This window comes from Podarcis muralis, chromosome 14, assembly GCF_964188315.1.
Source record: "Podarcis muralis chromosome 14, rPodMur119.hap1.1, whole genome shotgun sequence".
In the NCBI taxonomy this organism is placed as follows: Eukaryota; Metazoa; Chordata; class Lepidosauria; order Squamata; family Lacertidae; genus Podarcis; species Podarcis muralis.
The window spans coordinates 5,881,792-5,896,451 of record NC_135668.1 but is presented as its reverse complement, the minus strand read 5'-3'; the positions used below and the strand labels follow the sequence as shown (position 1 = coordinate 5,896,451).

The 14,660-nt window shown below is 48.3% G+C and overlaps 1 protein-coding gene across 2 annotated transcripts in view; it reads left to right on the top strand.

The window, feature by feature from the left end:
* The window catches only part of CGNL1 (cingulin like 1), a 76,937-nt gene that overhangs the window by 56,701 nt on the left and 5,576 nt on the right, over window positions 1–14,660 (top strand). For both annotated transcript variants that reach the window (XM_077918998.1, XM_077918997.1), the window contains exons 11-17: window positions 708–860; window positions 2,362–2,532; window positions 4,281–4,442; window positions 6,318–6,407; window positions 11,429–11,512; window positions 13,119–13,243; window positions 14,548–14,656. In XM_077918998.1, coding sequence (XP_077775124.1) covers window positions 708–860; window positions 2,362–2,532; window positions 4,281–4,442; window positions 6,318–6,407; window positions 11,429–11,512; window positions 13,119–13,243; window positions 14,548–14,656 — 894 coding nt within the window. The remainder of the gene's footprint in view (window positions 1–707; window positions 861–2,361; window positions 2,533–4,280; window positions 4,443–6,317; window positions 6,408–11,428; window positions 11,513–13,118; window positions 13,244–14,547; window positions 14,657–14,660) is intronic.

Below are 14,660 nucleotides of genomic sequence, written 5' to 3'. Positions count from 1 at the left end.
GTCATGCTGGCCACATGACCTGGAAAAACTGTCTGCGGACAAACATCGGCTCCCTCAGCCAGTAAAGCGAGATGAGCGCCGCAACCCCAGAGTCGTCCACGACTGGACCTAATGGTCAGGGGTCCCTTTACCTTTAAAGACATAAGAGTGACCCCTCCTAGCTTTACTTGTGCTGCTGAGGAGTCTCATTTGCCCCATGCTTGGTGTGAACACTGGGGCGGTGGGGGAGGGAACCTAAACAATTAGATTCAGAATATGAACTGTACAAATTGAGCAGGGTGAGGTTTTTTGGGGGTGTGCAGCACATGAACCCACATTTACATAAATGCCCTTGATCCACCATTGTCCGTTTTGCGCACTGAATTTGCACTTCCCTGGTGCTCAGCACAGTCAAATGCTAGGTGTGCTTCTGGGCGTGATTTGTGCTTGGCGGTACTTTACTTACAATATAACCTCTGTATTTAACCTTTAAAATACTGATTGTGCCCATGGAGCAACATTAAAAGCCCAGGTCCCTGCACCAGAGAACTTAAATCAAAGGACCGCTTCTCTGATTTTTGATTTTTGTAAAGTTTCTTGTTACAGCAGGGATTCCCCCCCCCCGCCGCCCCCATTTGCTCTCATTTCTTGGAAGAATGTTAAGTGCATGGGATCAAAAAAAACTGCAAGAGAGCATCTCACGCGGGGGCTTTTTTTCATGGCTGCAGAAGGACGTCAGCCGCCTGAACCAGGAGCTGCAACAGTTAACTGACCGGCTGAAAGATGAAGCTAACCAGAAGGATCAGTTAAAGAGGATGAAGAGTGAATTAGAGAATGAGAGGTGGCAACTGGACAAGACTATTGAGAAGTTACACAAGGAGGTATGAGCTGGCTGGAGATTGAATATCAAGGGCAGGGGGAGAGAAAATAAAAGACCAAATTGTACAAAAGGGTTAGAGAGAAAGAGAGAAAGAGGTACAAATGAAAGTGAAATGTGAACTTTGCACTTAATGTTTGGGACCCAGGGAAGATCAATAGGCGCTTTTAGAGCAGGAGTTGTAGCTGGGGCAGGAACCCAGGCATCTATCCCAAGCGCAAAACTGCAGGAAACGGACAGCACTTCATCTGAGGCCTGAAATGTCAGCAAACCTGGTGATTTATTTCCAGCAAAACTTAAGAACAACACATTTGTTGCTGGTTTTTTTTTTAACCCAGCGGCCTCAGGGCTGGCTTCAGCAAGCACAGCCAAAGAAACACACCTATGCCAGCTCTTAAAAGGGCAGCATAGATTAAACATGAATTAGATTGACTGCCCCTTCTCTCTCCTCCCCCCAGTTTTTCATTCCAACCCACAGCCCTTCTTTGCTGCTCCTTTTCTTGATATAATTACTTACGGGTTCGTTTTTTAAATGTTTAGAACCACTTTTCTGCTTGTATGCTGAAGGTAGTGTTCAGTGTAACCGTAAGAGTTATCTTTAAAAATGCAAAATGAACTATTATTATATTAGCCATTTCATGAAGCCAGATGAGACCATTGTCTCAGGCCTTTTCCTGGATCACTCACTCGCCCTCTTCATTGCCAACCAGCACTCCTGGAACTGCCACTTGCATGCTCACCCAGCAGTGCTGAGAGCCAGGCCAAGACCCCACGGTTTAAGTAGCCACTGTGCCTCTACAAACACTATTCAAAGACTTTATAGCAGAGGTGGGGAGCCTGGTGTTTTTGGACTGCAACTCCCATCATCCTTGACCATTGGCCATGCTGGTGGATGTTGGGGCTCCAGAAGCATCTGGAGAACCAGAGAAGTTCCCCACCCACCTCTCACTTTAGATCATAATTTGTGAGCAACACAAGCTGAGAAACCATCAGTCTGTGATTTGCTCTTTGGGCTTCTGTGTTCAGCCTAAAGCAGGGGTCCCCAAACTAAGGCCTGCGGGCCGGATAAGGCCTGAGGGACTCGTTTATCTGGCCCACAGTGCCCCCCGCCGCCCGCTCTTACCAGCGCTGCACTGCGCAGCTGCCCACTTCTGGGTCGGAGGAGCACTGGAAATAGCTTGTGCCCACGCATGTTATTTCCCGTGCACATCCGGGTTGGAGGAGGCTCATGCACATGCACACAAGCTATTTCTGGTGCTCCTCCTACCCGGAAGTGCACTGGAAATAGCATGTGAGCACACGTATGGGCACGCGCTCCCCCGCCCTCCAGCCTGCTGTGTGATCAGCGCTGGAGACACCAGCCCGGGGCGCGGTAAGTTTGCTGACCCCTGGCCTAAAGCTTTTGGATATGCCATTTCGTAGTTGGAGTGATGATGGGAGTCTGCTTTGGGCATCTTTTGATTGCTTCCTGTTTCTTGCTAATGCTTCCTTTCCTTTTTTGCTAGATGGCAGAAATCATTGAGGTTTCACGAACATCGACGCTGGAGCTGCAAAACCAGCTTGATGAATACAAGGAGAAGAATCGCCGGGAGCTTTCCGAGACACACAGGCAGCTGAAAGACAAAAACCTGGAGCTGGAAAAGGCCCACCTGGCGTCCCTCAAGATGCAAGAGGAGGTAATGGCTCCTCAGCCTGGAAGAATCATCCTGATTCTCTGGGACAATGTGGACTTTTGCTGGGGGGGGGGCAGTGAGAGAGAGAGAGAAATCCCAATCTCACCTGAGTTAGCTCCATCCAAGTCCTTGCCAGCAAGTGTCCTGTTCTGGTCTCCCATGGTCAAGAGAGAGGTAAGAACAGACACATTGGACAAGCTTCAGTGTTTTACAAAAATGTGAGAACTTATCAGTGGAGGATATAAAAGAATGTGGCCTGTTCATCTTTGAAAATGGGCCATTTTCTGTGTTATGATTTACACAGGAACCTCCCTGTGCAAAGTGGTCCAACAAGAAACCTGTATTCCAGCATGATTCAGTAACTGACTGTAAATCCTATAATGAGTTTAAAGGGTCACAGATCATGTAAACAAGCTCCAGGAAGAAGGGAGGGTTTGGCTTGCTGTCCAGGGTTACTGAGTTATTATCTAAGGCTTGCTAAACTAGGAGATGGTTTCGTTAGAATGTTTTTTATCCCATCCCACACCTATCTCCCCCAAAAAAGCCATTGACATGCTGCCATCTTGTGGCTGGAAGGAAATCATGCATGATCACTGATACAAACAGTTAAGAAGTGCAAGTTCTGACTTAACAGACTTTGCTCATGAAAGAGCCTGGACTTTTAAAAAAGTCTCTGTGTGAGTGATTCAACGTGGAAACATTACATGGAGATTGTTAATCTGCACACTATATCTAGAGCTGTATCTGTGAACAGGATCTTACAGAAATCTAAGATTCTGAATCTGGAAGTGGTATTGTACTAAAATAATCTTTTTCCACATGAGGTGCTCACAAAGTCACCCAAGAAAGTCCATGAGCACAGAACACACCACCAAAGGCAATTTGTACCAAGCTGTGCTTCTCTTTTGGCTTGCCTAATGAGCCACAACTTCCAGATATCTTGTTGCTTTGCACAAACGGCTGGATCTTCATTTGCCTTGCCTCTCTTGCTCCCATGTTCCCGTTTCCTTTAGACAACCTTCCTCAACCCAGTCCCCTTGAGATGCGTTGGAGGTTTTTAAGCAGAGTTGGATGACCATCTGCCATGGATGCTGGACTAGATGTCCCTTCCAACTCTATGATTCTATGACTACAACTCCCATCAGTCCTAGCATCATACAGCTGTACCGGATGAGGGTGATGGGAGTTGTAGTCAAGAACATCTGGTAGAAACCGGTTTGGGGAAGGTTGTCCCAGGAGGCTGGGGTGAGTTTTTTTACTTGCTGATCTGGGCAATGCCCACACAAATGTGGCCACAGATTCCTGATATTGAGAAAATAGAGCTGCCTTATTTGGTATTTCTTTCTGTAACCAGTTCCTTTTCAACAACCACTTTCTTCTTCTCAAACTGGAGTGGGTACCCCAAAATGGTTAAGCTGCTTTCAGTGTTGGCTGGACAGGTGAATTTTCACAAGACACCTCCCAAATGGGATTGCTTGCTACACTAGGCCAGGATTCCTGCACAGGGCAAGGTGATTTGTTCAAGGGGTGGGCAGTTAGCCTTATGGGGATCCACTGCCCCTTCTCACCTTTGAATCAGGCTTGGAGGGAAGTCAGGCTTGTAATAGCAGGTGGGCCCATGAATCTGTACTTGGAAAATGCAAGGTGGATTTACTTTGCCCTATAAGTTTCTCTGTCCGCAACAGACCAGACTAGTGATTGCCTCCTACCCAGGGGGCTCTTTAGCCCACAATTTCTTCTTCTTCTTTCAGATGCATTTTATGGAAAAAGAATTACGAGATCACCAGAGAGCTCAAGATGAGGCTATTACCAAAACACAGCTTCTGGAACAGACTTTGAAAGCCCTGGAATATGAACTGGAGGCCAAAAATCACTTGAAAGAAGATAGAGCAAGACAGGACAAGATCATGGAGGTAGATGAGATGAGTGGGGTGGAGGGTGGGAGAGAGCTGAGTCACCTTTTCAGGCACCAGCAGGAAGATGAACATGGGGAAGGGGACTGACTCCAGCTCCAGCTCCAGCTCCTTTCCATAAGCATCACCAGAGGCCAGTGAGGTTCGGTTTGATTGGCTCTCTCGCTTGTCTCACACAAGACTATTTAGCTGCCTGGCCTTTGCTTACATGTTTCCTTCCTCCCTTCCTTCTCTCTGGAGAGGGAAAGACATGTTGCCCAGATGTGATCAGCTGGCTATTGGAACTGGAGCAGGCCATCCCTGGCACTGGGAGACAGAGCACCCACAGAAACACACCCTACACACAGACAGAGTTGCAAGGGCTCCGGGAGCGCATGTTTCAAATCTCACCCTGCTCCATTCACACTCCATCAAATGTTGCCCCTCCAAGTGCCCATTGAGGTTGCTGGTACATTCAGCCCAGCCCACCACCTGCCACACTCCCACACCTCCTTTCAAAGACTGTTTCCAAGGCAGTATTACAAAAAGATGACAATATAAAACAAAAAGGAACTGTAAAATGGTAGTAGAATCATAAAACAGCAGCTAAGCTATGTTTTGGCACTCACGGCTCTGCTGGAGTATGTAGAAGCCCCTCAAGGCATCACCGACCCCTTTTCCAGGAAGGGGAACTCTGAAGACTGCCCTTGGTCTGGGAAAAGCTGCCCACCTTGTGGGCTGTGTCAGATGTGGAGCTCTGGTTCTCTGGGGTTCTTCATGTGATGCTGCCATCATGGCTGAGGGGAATGAAACTCTGGTTGCCCTAAAGAACTGCCCCAGAGAATTTTTTTTGGATTTCACATCCAGTTGCTGATTCCTTTAAGCTTGAGAGATATTGAATGATGATCAACGTAAGCCAGAGATGGAAGCCTGTGACCCTTTAGTTAATGTTGGATTATAATTGCCAGCATCCTTGGCCATAGACCATGCTTGTTGGGGCTGATGAGAGTTGGAGCCCAAGAAACCTTTGGTGACCCACAGGTTCCCCATTCCTGAGATAAACAATTGGGAGCGCAGTCCTCACCAGTGCTTTTCCCCCTGTTGCTCCATGCCAGTATGCAGCACCAGCACTGTTTTCCAGCAGCTTAAAGCAGGAGAGCAATGACTGGGGGCTGTTCAATCCTCTGCACCTTGGAAGTGTTTCCAAGATCCTGTTTCCCTGCTTCCCACTTCCTCTAGTTTCTTAGCATTGCCGTGACAAACATCATAGTTGCCATTGCTGTTGTCATGGCAGGTTATTCAGCCAATCCCATCTCCAGAATTTAACCTCCACCCTGGCTGTTCCCTGAGTCCACTGGCTCCTCTGCCCACTCTGATTTGACCAATGAGAGAGACTGTTATATGGAAGGTGACTGACAGCTGGTTTCTGGGTGGGCGGGTGGGGAGCAGTGACTGGCAACTCTGCAAGCCATTGGGGGCATGATTTGCAAAGGCGGGAAGCGCCAGCAGCCAATGAGCTTTGAGAATGGAAAGGACAGGGATGAGGGAAAGAAGCCATGCAGGGAAGGCGCTTCTGGTGCCTCGTCCCACTGCACAGGTGCAGTTTCCCTCTCCTCTTCCCGCCTCAACACCTGTCTCCTTATGTGGCTGTGTTGCCAGTGGAGGTGCTGCAGCTGCTGTAGGGGCGCATATAGGACTTTGCCTCTTTCGGGAGCAAAGCTGGCGTGCCTTTGAGTGGTACGGTGAGTACCAGCACCATTTTCCTGGTAAAAAACACTGGTCCTCACCCACTTTCTAGTCCTGAATTCTTATCTTCCAGAGTTTGCCTTGGTCACCCACTGCTACTCCTTCTTCCCACTCTCAGCCACTGAGCCAATGTTGTGTCATCTCTTTTAGTACAAGATGTCCCAGCTGGAACTCGAGCTTGAAGAGGAGCGGAACAATTCAGACATCTTGTCTGAAAGGATCAGCAGGTGCAGAGAGCAGGTACCTGAGCAGGGGGAATTCTCCACTGGGCAGCTCTGGCTGGAGGGAGCACATTAAGATTCCTGACAATCCTCTGGAGTTCTCTAATTGGGCCCAGCCCACCAGCCACTACTCAGCTGTGCTTCTAGGGATTCCATTCACATTCTCCTCCCGACAGCATACAAGACGATTGCCCTGTGTCATCCTTGCAGCTTCTCTGTGTGGCAGGTGGCACTGGGAGAGTAGGACTGGCCCAGGGTGAGTTTGGGGGCCGTGCCAGGAATGCGAGTCCAGCATTCTGTCAGCAGCATCAGCTGGCAATGAATCCCTCCGTTTCTTGTTGGTTTGAATTGGGCATGTACAAGCCTTCTCTTCTTCCTTCCTCTCTCCTGCGTAAAAGTTGTTTGTATTTATGCAGCATTTTGTGGGGGGTAGGGCAAGGGGGCCCTTATTGGACCCACAGACCATGCCAGTGTTCAGTGGGGATGCTGCAGCCCGTTCTGTGCCTGGGATCATGGAGTGGAGGTTGCCTTCAAGGGATGTAGCTGTAGTTTTTAAAGAGAAGTTTTAAAGGAAACGCAAACCACCAACTTTCTGACCAGCAGCATATTATGTAAGTTGGGAGGCGGGGTGTTGGGTCAGGGCAAAATAGGTGTTCGTCCCAAAGGCTCTGGAGCCCCTAATTTTATACGAGCTACAAAGTTTTCCTTGTTCTGAGACAACACTAGGATGGCCAAAGGATGGATTCCCAGGAGACTATTTCAGGGTCTGCTAAACATTCACAATAAAGCCAGGACTAATAATGGGTTTGTTTTGGTCAACATCGTTGATTAAGGGTGCCAACTGACCCAGCCTGGTCTGCCCCTGTGCCTTTAACAAAGGTTTGGGCTGTGGCAATGTGCAGGTGTCATTTCCATGGCATGGATGAAGCTAAATGTTGTTACCACTTGCTAATTGCTGCTGAAGTGACAGCAGCAGGGGCTGACTGAAAAGTTGGCAAACCTTTGGGTGACCCAGGAAACTCCCCTCCCCCATTGCTGGCAAGCTCTCTTAATATGAAGTTAATGGAGACTAATCTGTAGAGTGATCGGCATTAAATAGAAAATATTGCCTAAGTTTTATGGGGCATTTAACTCCTTAAACTGCTGTTCGTCATGATTGAGAAGCTGCACATTTCTGCTCTGAAGTTAATGGCAGCTCTTCCAGCTCAGCAGGTGAGAGTTGCAGCTTCTTCATAGCCCCATCCTTCAGGTGGCTTTGAGAGGAAAGAAATAATTGAAATGCGATTGTGGGACTCCAGGGCCCTGGATTGTGTTCCCTGGATTATGCCCACTGTGTTGCTGGGGTGTAAGGAGGAGAAGGGAACATGCGGCTTGCTTTTGCAAAAATGTAAGGAGATGAGAGAACCAGTTGTGTCTCTGTGTCATTTTGTTTAGTCAGTCCCTAAACCTTGATTAAAGGGATGCCACCCAGAATCAATGCTGAGGATGACACTATCAGCAGGAACAAAATCCTGTATTATTATTTGCAAAGCCTGCAGGGGTGACTTGAACCCGAGTCCAGCTGTGGATATGAGAGAGCCTTCTTTGGCAGTGCCACTGTGCCAGTGGCCAGCATTCAAGAGCAGCCCTTCTTCCTCTACTGCCTAGATGCATTCCTGTCCTGCAGCAACTAACAACTGGGGCCGGGGGACGGACGACCAAAGAAATAAAGCCGACTGAACATGAATTAATTGACTCCGGAGCAGCTTCTCTTGAGGGGCCTGTTTCCATAGCAATGGCGCAGTAAATGAGCAAAGGATGAAGTTACATTGGCAGGGCTGTCATTCACTTCTTTTGGCAAAGCAGTCCCAGTGGATGCTGCACACCTGCTCCTCACTTGACGCAGGTGCGTGGAGCAGGCAGATGAAAATGTGGGAAGTGCTGGCTTTTTTTTGGCCAGAGAGGCATCCGTGCTTCCATTATCTCCCTTTATTGAGCAGCTGAGTGTTTCTGCTGAGTCAGGCGGCCCAGGAAACAGGGAGGGCTGAGGCTTTATTTTCTCCTGGCTTTCCCCTCTTGAGGACTAGTGAGACATGTGTGTGTCCAGTGGGAGACGGAAGACAGCGGCTGCAGCCGTCTTTAGGCTATTATTAGAAATCAAATTACTTTTCTCCTTGACAACGAACTCCGCAGCTGCGCTTTGTCCAGAAACAGACCCAAAGCACCAAGCTCTCTAATAAAGGCCCCTTGGACCGGACGTGCTTGCTCTTCAATGGGCCTCCCTTCCAGCTGGAGCAGCTGCTACCTGAAACGGTGCAGTTCAGGCTTGTGCTTGTCACAGAATTTGAACATCTTTGATGCATTGGGGAGGAGAAGATCAAAAATGCAGAAGGGCACAGTAGGCCCATGTTTCTTTTGTCCTAGTGGCCAAGATGTGCCAGTCTGGGGCTATCAGGAACCTGCCCCTAGATCATGGGTAGTCAAACTAAGGCCCAGGGGCCAGATCCGGCCCAATCACCTTCTAAATCCGGCCTGCAGACGGCCCGGGAATCAGCGTGTTTTTACATGAGTAGAATGTGTCCTTTTATTTAGAATGCATCTCTGGGTTATTTGTGGGGCATAGGAATCCATTCATATTTCCCCCCCAAAATATAGTCCGGCCCTCCACAAGGTGGAGGGACAGTGGACCGGCCCCCCTGCTGAAAAAGTTTGCTGACCCCTGCCTAGATCCTTCACCAAATTTGATCTTCTCCACCCATCTTTTTTCCTTAAAAAATGTTTAGGGGTACTCTCATTTTGACTCAAGAAAGTCACCATTTAATAGTGCAAATTGGGGAAAATAAATACAGTAAATGGACAAAAGTACAAAGAATATGCATGACCTCATATTACACAGCTGACAGCTCTCAGTAACGCTCACTTCCGTCTGAGACTCGGGAAACACCAGGAAAGGAAATGAAGCCACTGTTGGAGGTGGTAACAACAAAACTGACCAATCACCGTGCTAGATTCCAACGCCTACTTCACACATTAAACGCTCGCTTCCGTGTGAGACTCGGGAAACACCGTGACAGGAAATGAGGCTGCCATCGGGGGTAGCAATGGAACTGGCGATTCACAGTGTTAGAGAAGAAACTATTTTTTTAAACATTTTTAGTTTCTTCTCCCGTTAGATTCACAAAATGTTTAGGGGTATCCATACCCCTGCATACCCCCCCCCCAAGAAAAGCACTGTCTCCACCAAGGAAGAACAAGACCCTCCCGTGGCCCACAGCTCAGTTAACACCCCTTGAGAGCCGCGCCAAAGGTTGCAATTCAGAGAAGCCCAGCAAACCCTGAGGAGACCCCTGCTTCGGACCCTCCAGCATTGGGCACAGTGAGATTGGCACTACAGGAAGCCCTTGGGGAAATGTCCACCAATAGACAATTCTGTGTTGACCCTTCTACACAGAAGCATCCTTCAACCACCACAGCAGCAGCAGCAGCATCCATCACCTCAGTGCCCCTTGCTGTCCTACATCCATCCCTAATGTGAGACCCAGGGATGGCCGCCCACATTTTTCACAGCCTCTGAGCACACAGAGGACACAATAGCTCAGTGTCTGGAACCTCACTGTGACCAGCTACATCCAAGCCCACTGACAAACATCATTTAAAAGCTGCATCTTTAATTAGTTGCTCATTAATTCCCCCCTCCCCTTCAGAATTTTCTTTCATTTTGTCTGGGCCTCCTGAAGCAATTATAGCAGAGTTTTCTGCATGACCCCAATAAAAGGGCCTTGCAAAAAGATGAAAGTATGGATGGTGGGCACTCCATAACAAGATCTTCCAATGTCCAGACAACAACATTGGTTTCAGAAGTTCATGGTTCTTGGGCTGTGTATGTGTGTGCAACTGGAGTGCATATGCTGTCATTTGGAATCTGGTGCACATTGGGATGGACACTTTGTAGGGAACTGCCCCAAAAGCAGTTTGATATCCTTAAAACCTGGACATAGTCCAGAGCTCCTGCAAGGGTCTTCTCAGACCCTGTGTCTTGGATATGATGCCAAACTGAACCTTCCACTAGGATCCTCTTTGACCTCATTTTCCTATAAAATGGCACTGGTATCTTTGGCTAGTATCTCATTCCACCTCTCTCTCGGTCTTTGTTTTTTACCCTCAGAAAATGACTTTGCTTCCCCAAGCTCTACTTCCCCCACTTCATGCCCCTTCTTGACCCCCCCCCCCTTCTGTGGCTAAGCTCCTCCTTTGCCAGCCCCCTTGGTCTTCACCCAAACCCACCATTGGTCTTTGCCCTCCCCACTGCTCCCCTTGGGTCAGAAATAGCTCCCTTCCTTCAGAAGCAGCCAGACTATTTGTTTGTCCACTTTGACTGGCGGGGGGCTCTCTCTAGTGGTGGCACATGCAGAGAAAAGTCCCATGCTCATTACCTGCTACCTGAGCCTTTTTTAACTGGAGGTGCTTCTGGAGATTAACCTGGGACCTCTTGCAAAGTGTGTGCTGGGCTACACTGAGCTACAAGTGGGCGACTACTAGCCATGATGGTTGTGTACTACTTTCAGGATCAGAGGCAAGGCCAGCTGCTGAGTACAGTGGTACCTCGGGTTAAGAACTTAATTTGTTCTGGAGGTCCATTCTTAACCTGAAACTGTTCTTAACCTGAAGCACCACTTTAGCTAATGGGGCCTCCCGCTGCCATCGTGCAATTTCTGTTCTCATCCTGAAGCGAAGTTCTTAACCCGAGGTACTATTTCTGGGTTAGTGGAGTCTGTAACCTGAAGCATCTGTATCCTGAGGTACCACTGTATCACACCTGGGGACATGCTGTTGCCCTTGTGCCTTGCTGGTGGGCTTTCAGGAAGCCCCTAGTTCACCACTGTGGGAAGCTGGACTGGATAGGCCCGCTTGGGTCTGACCCACCTGCAGGTCTCTTTTTAGTGCCCGCAATTCTACGGCATTGCCTGGAGCTGTAGAGGAGAGTGTTAAGACGTGTTGTTAGGCTGCTACCATTTGGAGGTTTCAGCCTTTTTTCTTTTCTTTTTTGCTTATCACCTACAGATTGAGCAAATGCGGAGCGAGCTACTTCAGGAAAGGGCTGCGAGGCAAGACTTGGAATGCGACAAGATTTCGCTGGAGAGACAGGCAAGGATTGCGGCTTGTTTTGTGCTCAGGCTTGTGGTGTTTGATGCCAGGACCGGACAATGGGAAATATGGATGTTAGCACGCAGTGCCCCAGACTGTGTACAGAGTGCACTCCCAGTGCCATGGAGTGGGCAGAGCCTGGCTCAGCCTCCCCCAGCCTAGACCCCTTCAGATAATATTGGCTGCCACACCCACAGCTGTACTCCCATCATTCCCAGAATCATATGGCTGTGCTGGCCAGGGCTGCTGGGTGTTGTCCAAAACAGCTGAAGGGCATCAGGTTGGGGAAGGCTTGCCTAGACCACACCTTCAGGGTTAAGGAGCAGGGCTGCCTCCTAGCAGGTTTGGACACCAGAGCCTCTTCTCTTGGAAATTACACAGGAAAAATCCACCCATAGCCACCCCAGCTTAAACACTTCAGGAGCAGAGTGCCACCTAGTGGTGGACATGCATCTTAGCTGTCCCCAACTAAAGGCTCAGCCAGACATCCTTTTGTCCACGTTACCAGGCACAGGTCCAGGCTTTGAAGCTCTGTGTCCGAGCGGTTTCTTTTTTCTCCCAGCGCTTTCCCCATGAAAACCTGTGTTTGCCTGCTGAATTGGAGAAAATGGCAATCGAGTTTTCTGCAGACTGCCATTTTGCTCCAATTCAGTGGTAAAACGTGGCTTTTCAAGGGGAAAGCTCTGGGACAAAAACAAAAACAGAAAATGCTTGGACAAAGAGCTTTAAAGTGCAGATCTGTGCCTGAAAAGTGCGGCAGTATCTGAAGTGTGGATGATCCCTACGTGTGTGTTTTTCCTTCTCCAAAGGATCCACTATTTTCTTTGTGTTTGTGTATCTTCAGCATAGAAGCCAACTCCCAGGGGCCAAGGTCCCTTCCGCCCCCCCCCTAAAATATTTGACCCCCCCCCCCCCAGGTTGATGGCCATTGCCATTCAAATAGGGTTTGTGTGCACTGTGTATTGTGGTTGATTATGTGAGGTGGGGCTTAGCTGCCCCCCCCCAATATTTTATTCAAGTTGGCACCCTTGATCTTCAGCAAGACTTTCACTACATGTTGTGAAATACAGAAACTTCACATCTATAACTTCCAAATCTCTGTTGTTTCTGCCAGCCAGTAAAAGCCACCAGAAGAGGTGGGTCTTTAAGGCCCATTTCAAAATATAAAGGGGTGAAGTTTCCCTGATTTCCCGTGGGACTGAATTTCACAAATGTGGGGTCACTCAAGAGAAGGGCCTGTTCCGTGTGCCCAGCAACCTAAGCAGGGCCTGTGAAGCTGATTGTGAGGCATAGGCAGGTTGATCTGAATTGTTGATCCTTTCCGAGGAATATTAAGGGCTTTCTGGGTTATCACAGCACTTTGCATCAGACCTAGAAGGCACGAAGGTCAGATCTGAGCAGTGGGCCACAATCCCTTCAGAGGTTTCCATTAATCAAAATGAGAGACTCTTCTGACAGAGTGTGACTCATATTAACTGGGGAGAAGAGATGGATGCCATTTGCCAGTCAAAAAGTCTAGGGCATGCAACTGCCCAGGCCCCGTGCTGCATTGCTAATTTGTCCACAGACTTACCTGCTCAATAAGCTCTGTATATTCTTACTCTAGAACAAAGACCTGAAAAGCCGGATCTTTCACCTTGAAGGTTCTTACCAGTCCAGCAAAGAAGGGCTTCTGGTTCAGATGGAAACCAGGATCATGGAACTGGAGGAGCGGCTGGAGAATGAAGAGAGGTAAGGCAGACTGCAAGACCACCCAGGGAACACGATGTCCCGGTCAGATATTCATCTATTTTAAGAGTCGCAACAGGCCTCTCATCTAAATACTGGAGACCCACCACCTCTGTTAGCTTAAAAAAGAATTGAACCTATTTCAAAATTTGTACCGCTTACAATATTTCAAATCAATACAAAGTTTATAATCCACCCATCCAATAAAAATAACACAACAGCAGAGCCACATATAAGAAGAACAAGTAGTAGAAGCAGACCATCCATACTTACTGACAATGGACATCAGAATATATCATGCTGCAGACACACCATACGGAAGAGCTGTTGTCTCCATGCCCCGGTTGGCAGACTTCCCACCTTCCCACTTGTCTAGGCAGGTCTTTGATATAGAAGTGTTCCAGGTCTTCCTTACCCTTAAAAGGTAAAGGGACCCCTGACCATTAGGTCCAGTCGTGGCCGACTCTGGGGTTGCGGCGCTTATCTCGCTTTACTGGCCAAGGGAGCCGGCGTACAGCTTCCGGGTCATGTGGCCAGCATGACTAAGCCGCTTCTGGCGAACCAAAGCAGCACACGGAAACGCCGTTTACCTTCCCGCCGGAGTGGTACCTATTTATCTACTTGCACTTTGACGTGCTTTCGAACTGCAGGAGCTGGGACTGAGCAACGGGAGCTCTCCCCGTTGTGGGGATTCAAACCGCCGACCATCTGACCAGCAAGTCCTAGGCTCTGTGGTTTAACCCACAGCGAGAAATGTAATTCGTGGGTTATTTTCTCTGCAATAGCCAGTCGACATATTTTTCTTCCACAATGAAAGGTTTAAGCCCAGTAATAGATTTCATTTCTGGGCCAAATAAGTTCTTATTGTACCCGGCATCCATATAAGAAGTTAATTTGATCTGAAAATTGCTGTTTGATCATCCCATAAGTTCAAAATGACAAGTTGTGGGGAAGCTTGGATGGAGTATTTAAAAAAAATATCTTCAAAAACATCACCCCGAAATTTGGATGTCAGGGGCATTCCCACAAAAATTGAAAAATGTCCCCCTGCTACCGGAGCTGCACCAACAGTCCTGTGGGGCAATTGATGTCATGTGAGAAAGCTGGCCAGGAGCACAATGCTACCTTGCAGAATTTTTAAGGAACATTCCCTTACATAAGCTGAAGTTGATTTATCGGGCTTAAGTACCCATGTTGCATTTTACTCTGAGTCATCTATTTTCAATTGTAGGTCCTTCTCCCAGGTAAGTTGAACATTTTTTGGTTCTTACCTTGCTACCTGTGAGTATGCCCTTGTCTTTTCCTAGGGATCGAGCTAACCTCCAGCTGAGTAACCGCCGGCTTGAAAAGAAAGTTAAGGAGGTCATGATGCAAGTGGACGATGAGCATCTCTCTCTGACAGATCAGAAGGACCAGGTAA